We start from the raw sequence: 9020 nt of genomic DNA on the forward strand, positions 1-9020 counted from the left end.
GAGTATATTCTGCACAGTGAGTAAACCTGAAGTCATTTTCAAGGTCCACCATTTCTTACTTCTTTTCAGTTGGGTCATGTGTCTAAGCTTCCTAAATTTCCATTTTCTGGCTAATGAAAATAGGATTCCACTGAGTCTCCTATCTACCTACTCTAGGACTTCTGTGAGGATCAAATGAGATGAGGCATAGGAAAATGCTTCACAGACATTTGGTTAAAATGTGAAATGTTTCCATCTGGCTATAAAGCAAGTCATGTTCCTGGACTGAAGAAACTGCAAGGAAGCTAGTTGTCGCTAGGGAGAGGAAGGCAGGCATTGCTACATGATGTTATTACCTGGATGGTCGGACACTTAGCATAATATATATATGATTTTTTTGTATTTTATTTCAAAAGAATGTAAAGAGTTATACTTACTTGCTGCAGAGCTTTTGTTTATGCCATTTCCTGTCTAGAAATACTTCTTCCTTCCCACCTATCTCTAGTTGTTCAGGTCCTACATTTCCATTCAGGAGAGTTCTAGGCCAAATGCTCTGACTTCTGCTGAAGTGATCTGTGTCATTTGTCTGCTTGGTTTTACTACTGGATTAATTGCATTTTCTCTTATATTGTTTTTCTGAACTGGTCTTTCTTAACTTCTCTAGCAGATTATAAACATAAAAGCCATAGCCTTTTATTTCTAGATTGACTAAAATGCTACCTTGAATATTTGGCATTATTTTTGGAAACAAATGTACAAAGTACATCTACAAATTTATGATGCCTTTATGTCTCTTGTTAGGTACTTGACAAATGTGTTTAGCTTGGGACGAGGAGAATTTCAATTATAAAATATGGTCTACTACTGGACATTTTGTTGACAGAAAATCCTTGAAATAATTAAAAATTTCACACCAGAGAAAACCATAGGAGAACAAGTAAAACAATCATTTCAGTATTTTTCAGATCTGCTAACAAAAAATCCTACTTTGGCACAATAAATTGATTAAGCAATTAATTTCATGGAATTAGAAAGTTTGCTTATCTCATCTGAAAAAAAAAATATTTTGAAAATCTTTCAAGCACTTAGAATAGAATTCAAGCCTATGCTGGGAATGGTGTCAAATACTTAGTCCCAACAGAAAGAGTTGGGACTCTGATACTTTCTGGAACACATTCATAATGTGCTAGTTTAAGCTAATTGTGAGAATGAAAATTATAAAATTTTATGTTGTACAAATTAAGCAAAGTAATAACTATATCTCTTCATAGACCAGATTGCGCTGCAAAGACAGAGAGAGAGAGGTCACTAAGACCCGGGATTAAGTAATAAGCTCACAAAACTTGGGTTTTGTTTTCAGGAAATACTTAAAGTTACAAAGCATCTGGCTAAGATCATGCAGTCGACTCCAGTCACCCAATTGTCACTGCTCCAAGAAATATTTCAAGGATTCAATGAAAATGTGCCTTAATAGCATTGTCACCAAGTCTTCATCTCTGTACAAGTCTGTAGTTTATCTCATGAACACAGGAGGGCACCCAAAACTAACAATTGGCCTTATAAATTGAAAAGTTTTACATACAGTACTTAGTATTAACAATTTCAGCAAATGTACACTATGCTAGTAATGGAATATGAATGATTCAGGAAAATATAAAAATATATACTTTGTATAAATAAGTGCATGAATAACTTCATATGAGTTAGAGACAGGATTTATTATTGTAAAAACTATGAAGTTATTTTTTGTTTACTAGGGAATTAGGGTGAAATGTTCCTTTGGGAATAAGAATAGGATTCTTCTATTATCATAAAACATGAATTCATAATAAGAAAATATATTCTAATTTAGGTCCAGACTATATTATCTTTACTCTACCTAGTGACACTTCTATTAGTGTCCACTAGATGGCAGAAGACCATCAAATCATCTCAAAACATATGTGAGCTACTCACATAAACTATCATTGTAGGAACAAGATTCCTCAGTTTTGCTTGTAATGATTCCTAAGTTTCTTTTGGAAGGACAAAAGTGATTCTAGACAATATCATTTGTAGATTTTGTCCTAAAAATTCAATCCCAGGTTTTAGAATATGGGAATGATTTAAAGTGAAATATTCTCTCCCCCCCCCCCAAATTAATCTTAAAATGCATAAATTTTGCATATGCACAGAAATCATAAAAATTGCTTGAGAAAAATATAAATACCCAAACGACTGCAAAGTACCCAAATGACTACTCTCTAAACAGCAAAAACTTCTTTGGGCAGATGTCTATGTTTATCTCGACTTAATAATAGTAGAAATCACAGATGCTTCATATTTTAAGAATCAACATTGGTAAAAAGAATTCTAAAAACGAAAGCTATACTTGTCATTAGGTCGTCATTGATTTGCTTTCTTATTTATCGATCTATAAGAGCCTATTGGTAATTAAAAAATAAGTCCACCTATTTTTAAATTATAAATGTATGTTAACAACACTGTCTTTGTTTATTTAAAAAAAATTTTAATCCTCACTGGAGGATATGTGTGTTTTTTAAATTGATTTTAGAGAGAGAAATGGGGGAGAGAGAGAAACATCAACCTGAGAAAGAAACATTGATTGCCGTTGCCCTGACTGGGGATCGAACCGGAAGCCTTTTTTTGATGTAGGGACAAGACTCCAACCAACTGAACCACCTGGCCAGGGTTCCCTTTGTTTATTGATAATCAAAAACTTAATAATAGGTTACAAAGCTACAGCCCAATCTTGTACTTTAGATATTGAAATACAGGCTTTTATGGGGAAAAAATATATATATTTCAGGATGTATTCAAAAGAGAAGGCCCGTACTTCTATTTGTAGTCTGCGATTTTGCCAAAGGACTGCCCTTCTATAAGGTAGGACAGAATCTTTAAATAACAATCTAGTTAATTCCATATGCATATACTACTTGATGTTCAAGCATAAAACTGGTAATTACCATGAAATGAGTTTTTAATTTGCACTAAATTATCCAGGTTTTCATTATATTTCTTATTGAAATTAGTTTAATTATCTTATCAGAAGGACATATACTCACTCTACAAAGCATATTATCTGGATTTAAAATTAAGAAGGGTTTTCCAGATCAGGCTACCAATTGATATAATAAAGTAGTAATAAAAATGTAATTAATTTCCTCTATTATGGGAAGTTCAGAACTATGTTGAGGTCCCAGTTCCTACAGCAGGACCGAATCACATTCCCCGATATCTTTCCACAAAATACATGTGATCTGAGCCTAGTTACAGGAGCCCTGGTTACTTTAAGGAGCACTGGCCCAGAATGAGAATCTGGTTTCTATAAGCCCTTGCCCTTGGCAATCCTGTGGTCCATGTCAAGTCACGTAGAGTACAGCAGCTGCTTTGGTAGAAATGCAAAGGATGCTCACATATAAAGAATGAGGATGCAGTCCTCCTTTTCAGGGTGCAATACATGTTCTCACTTAAACACTTATTTTTAACATTAAATTCTCATCCACTCGATAGCAGGCTCTCTTAACATACAAATACAGGCGATGCTGTCCCTGCCTCTGAGAAGCTTGTTCCTATGGTAGCCTCTAACCCTTATAGCTAGTAAGCTATAAAATACAATGGCTGTTTTTAGTTTCTTAGTCCTGGACTCCATTTAGAGAAGAATAAAAATAAACTTGTAAAAATATACCATGTAGACCAAATTAGGTTGTGATTTTCAAAACCACACATTTTTCTCACTGGAAGTTGTAAAAGTTTCACAAACTTTTAGCTGACAGGGAGTCATTTATCCTCCCATAACTTAGATAAATCTATATGAAGGGCGAATATCTCACATGTAGGGATGTGCATGACTTGGAGAACAAGTATGAAAGATTAATAAGCAAAGCACTGAGTGTCATGAGAAAACAAAAAAAAATGAGGGAAAAGAAGTGACAACTCTCTGGCTTGACACATCTCTCAGCTAATCGAGCAAGTTGCTGCAGATGGTCAAGGGGAGGGAGGAGTCTCCTGCTTTGCTGCTTCATGCGCCCACCCTGGAGGGAAGGGCAGTCTGCCCTGAGGGAGAAGGTGCAGGCTTAGCTCCAGGGCTTATGAGTGAAGGTGACAAGACAGATGGGGATTCTGGGGGAGGGGCAGAGAAAATGTCACAGTTGCCTGCGATGTCACTAAGTTTTACCCAGTTCTTTTACGCTGACTTGAAGTGTGGTGCCCTTTAACACAACCCATGACAATTGTGAGAGGAGCTGAAAGACTCACAGACCCAGAAGACAATAGTAAGGTTGCGATTTCCCCTCAGGGAGTAGCAGATCTTAATAAAGCTAATGTAAACATGGCCACAACTGTGACAAATAATAACTCGAAATGATCTGTCACTGTTTGGTACCTCTACGTTATTACAGCATTCACTGGAGATAAGTAGCCAAGAGAAATCTTTTAAATTCTCCATAATTCAGTCAGGCTTCTCTTGGGGAGCCCAGGCACTTCATCAACAGTTTGATTTGTAATATATAATCTTCTAAGAAGTCTCATGTCATTTTTCCGTATATAGTGTCAACGGACATGTGACATTAATGAATGCTATTTATAACTACTGCTGACTTTTAAGAAGGTAAGTCTGCTGATGTATAATTCATCGTGACATTTTTCAGGAAATTATAGAAAATTTCTCATTGCTCAAATACAACATTAAGGGATAAAGACCATCCTGTATTGCCATTTTCCCTTGAAAAGCATCATTAAATATATTACCATGCAAGCCGATGAAGTGCATTTATAATTCTATTCAACAAACAAAACCCTTAAACATGGAAAACTTGAATAGTATGCCATACAGTGGGCCTAAGCCTTTAGTCAGACATCCCCCAAGGGCTCCCGGACTGCAAGAGGGTGCAGGCTGGGCTAAGGGGCCCCCCAAATGCACAAATTTTCATGTACCGGGCCTCTAGTAGTAGCTATACGTCTGGAGCACATTATGTTCAAAGGACTGCTCTGCTTTGCAAACTTTTGTTCATTTAAAACCCACAACAACCCTACAAAGCTGGCATTTTAACTCATTTTTTAGGTGCAGAAACTGAGGCTTTAGTAAATTGACAATTTTTGTGTAACTAATAAGTGTTGGCACTGGGGTTTGAAAGCAAGAGCCTACTGGACTTTAAAGACGTCTTTCCCACTGCTTTCCCAGGCCCGCTTCTCAGTGGGAGTCTTGCCAGGGGCTGCGAGGGCAGTAGGGAAGCACCTGGCACCTGGGAGGCAGGGGACAAAGTTGAACTTCACCTACTTTGCACTCACGCCCTGTCTGTGTGGTTACACATATTCCTCATTATCTAAAAGACTGCTTTTACTTACTCCTTCAGGTTCCAATGGTTCTCCTAAATTCTGTGATTCTTAGAAAGCCACTGTGCATTCCATGGTGCCCAAAAGACATGCCTTTCTAGTAAATGGCAGCTCCACATAAAAAATGCACAAATGAGGACTGAGTTCTGGCAAGACGTGTTCACGCACAAAGTCTTACTGAATTCCTGCTCTGAATGCAGAGGTGGATGAACTGGACCTCTACGCTGAAGGGGCTTACATGGATATACAGACCTCATGTGGGTTTTGCAATTATTTGCAATGTAGTTTTGCAGAATGTATTTTTCTACAATGCATCGATGGAGAGCGAATTTTAACCATTTTCATGCCAACTCTTACTTCTCTCTTGGTCAAAATGAGAATGTTAGATATTTATAATGGCAAAATATATAAATGTAACCCAAATATCCAGAACTGAGAAACTGGATTAGTAAGTTGTTATGACTCTACAATGCAATACTACATAAAAATGGTGTATTAACAGAATGTTTATATCATGGAATAAAAACATCAATAAACAGATATGTATGTAGTACAATTTCATTTCTGTGAGAAATAATAATGTATTTTTAAGAAAAAGGTCTGGAATGATATTCACCAAAATCCTCATAGCAATTATATTTGGGTGGTAATATTGTAAAATATTTTTTTTCTTCTGTGTGTTTATCTATATTTCCTATTTTTAAATAATATTTAATAAAAACTTACTATCAGATTAAATATGATAAAAATTAAGTACTGAACATAAATGCAAACCTCAATTCTTTTTAAGAAATACATTTTCTTGATTTTTTACAGAGAGGAAGGGAGAAGGATAGAGAGTTAGAAACATCGATGAGAGAGAACATCGATCAGCTGCCTTCTGTACACTCCCTACTGGGGATATGCCCGAAACCAAGGTACATGCCCTTGACCAGAATCGAACCCAGGACCCTTCAGTCCGCAGGCCGACGCTCTATCCATGGAGCCAAACCGGTTAGGGCCAAACCTCAATTCTTATTCTCAAATTCAGTTCAAGAAAGTAGACAGGCAGTAGTGTATTGATTAAGAAAACAACCATCACAGGAATATGCACAAGGCAGATGATAATAGGAGCTTGTTGAACACTAGCACTCATGATGGAACAAGTGAGAATTCAGCTGTTACCGTCTGTGGACAAAGGTAATACTATTTTTGAAACGTTTCATGTCATTACGGTAATCAGTTTTTATTATAAAATTATAGAGGCAGAAATTATGTTCCCTTATAAATATGAAGCATTGTGGAGAAGGCTTTGGAAGTCTTTAAAATCAAGAGGAGCTGAGTTCAAATACTCATTCAGCACTTTATAGTTCTATGAACTTGGACAAAGCACTTAATATCTTCTTTCCAAACTGGAAAATAAGGCCACTGATTCACACAATACATGGTGGATTACTGTTTTTATGGATTACTTTTGGACTCCATCATTTAACTGTGGAAACAACAACGTTCCACATTAAATCAGATCTATATATGTGTCGACATGTTAAATGGTGCAATAGACAGCCATGAAGTATAACCCGCCATATTTGCACTATATGGAGATGAATTCTTTTAGTCATTTGCTAGATGTCTGGTGAACGAGAGCTGCACTTTAGCTCAGCAATAGAGGTAAAGAGGTGAAAAACTTAGCTACTTCCTTCATGAGTAAACAGACAATTATCATTCTATGCCAACTGCTATGAGGTTTGGATGCGCAGAGAATAGGCACACTGGGGCCCATCACACAACTTCAGACGCACATCATTCATCTGTTACTCTGTGGGCACAGCACCTCCACCAGGGCACAGTCCTGTGCCCCGGCCAGAGCTAGGCTTGGTGGGGATGGCGGTGGGGTCAGAGTGGCTCTCCAGTGGATGCAACGGTCTACTTGGTTTTGAAGAATGAGAAGACCAATGAGTGAAGACAGCCAGGAAGAACATGCCATGAACAGGAAAGAGCATGTGTAAGTGCAGCCTGGGAGATGGGGTCTGCCCTCTTCAGAATGAAAGAAGGAAGCTAGATGGGGAGGAGAACGCACTGAGACTAGTTAGTATTAAACAGGACCTACCATAAAATGGCAAATGGTATGGAAGGGTTTTAATAGCATATAATTGATAAAAGTTACATGACAGAAATACATTTATTTAAAATTTTTATTTGGTCATTTGTATTTTAGAAAAGGAAATGGTTAAATCCAGCTCCTTTTTTTCTAATCAATTGTCTATTATTTACCAGGCAGGATGTTATAGTATTTAGTGTTGCTAGTAGAAATATAATTAAATTTCCTCACTTTGGGGCAATTTAATTTGAAACTTAATGTAACATTAAATGCAGCTATTCGTCATTGCTGTCTTGTGCTGTGTTTTTTTTTCTTGTGTGGTTAGAGCATAAACAAGGCTCACAAATAGCACATTAAAGCATGCCATTTTAATGCCTAATCTTCAAAAGCAGATGATTATTGCATTAATGTTATACATGGCCAAAAATTCATGGCAGGGCCGAGATCAAAGAGGACCATGTACTTGGAAAGGTTTTAAGTCCCCAAAGCAAAGGCCACTTCAACTATTTCCTTCATGAACTAGTCCATTCAAAGGGTGAAATGAATAGGACACGTCAGTAGATGCAACTGGTTGTGTCCTCTGGGCATTTCCAAAGGCTCTGACTGCTGCACTGGCTTCAGGGAGGTCACTGCGGAGATGCTCCCTGGCGTCCTCTCTACTGCCTGACAAGACAGTTCTTCCCTCCAAAGAAGCCAACTGGGGAAAAGACTAATTTTTCATGAATAATTCAGCCCATTTAGTTTCCATCCCTACCAGGCGTTAGCTCTTATTCCAGGAGCTGCCAACACTAAGATGAACACCTTAAAACCCAAATATATGGTGACAGAAGATTTTGACTTTCGGTGGTGGGCACAAGATGCAAGATCATGGAAATGTACCCTTGAAACCTACATCATCTTCTTAACCAATGTCAACTTAACACATTTAATTTAAACATCCTTGTTGAAACAAATGATTGATCTACCTCAGAAACAAACAAACAAACCAAAACAAAACCACACGTCAAGGCTCAGCTCAAATTTAGTTCTCTCACTGGGGTTCCCCTGATCACCCCAACTGGATGTGATCGCCCCATGCTCTGAACACCTTGGTTGTTTGTTCAGTTCTCTTTTAGAGTTCTTAGTACCAATTCCATCAAGTGACTTCAGAGCTGTGTCTGTAGCTTTGCCATCTACTGCTGTGTGTTTTAGAAAAATCACTGCCTTACTGAATCTCACCGTTCTTCACCTGCAAAATGGAAATATTCACGTGGGGAAGAACAGATATTTTAAATTGCCATTTTATGAATGTGGTAACTGAGATTTAGAGACGTTAGTTTGTTTAAAGCTACAAAGCTAATAATCAATATATTTCTAAAAATTGTTGTTTTCCGTTGTACCACAATTATCTCCTACGAAACTGAATCTGTGAGTTGTAGAAAAATTATATTTCAATACATACCTGCTTCATGAATCTCTTCCTTTCCAGTGTAAGAGGTAAACACCTGCCTGGAAAACTTGTACTGTTGTTCTCGAAAATTATTTTGTAAGTAGTCCATCAGCATGACATAACCAGACTGCTGCATGGTGAGAACTTCACAGAAAACAGCCAACTAAAAAGAAGATAATTTAACAGGTACTTTAACAT

At 37.3% G+C, this 9020-nt stretch overlaps 1 protein-coding gene across 4 annotated transcripts in view; it reads right to left on the bottom strand.

Moving 5' to 3' along the window:
* Positions 1 to 9020, bottom strand: part of PTPRZ1 (protein tyrosine phosphatase, receptor type Z1) — a 168653-nt gene that overhangs the window by 61992 nt on the left and 97641 nt on the right. For all 4 annotated transcript variants that reach the window (XM_006756827.2, XM_006756826.2, XM_006756825.2 and 1 more), the window contains exon 8: positions 8835 to 8985. In XM_006756827.2, the coding sequence (XP_006756890.1) occupies positions 8835 to 8985 (151 nt within the window). The remainder of the gene's footprint in view (positions 1 to 8834; positions 8986 to 9020) is intronic.

Source organism: Myotis davidii, unplaced genomic scaffold, assembly GCF_000327345.1.
Source record: "Myotis davidii unplaced genomic scaffold, ASM32734v1 scaffold654, whole genome shotgun sequence".
In the NCBI taxonomy this organism is placed as follows: domain Eukaryota; kingdom Metazoa; phylum Chordata; class Mammalia; order Chiroptera; family Vespertilionidae; genus Myotis; species Myotis davidii.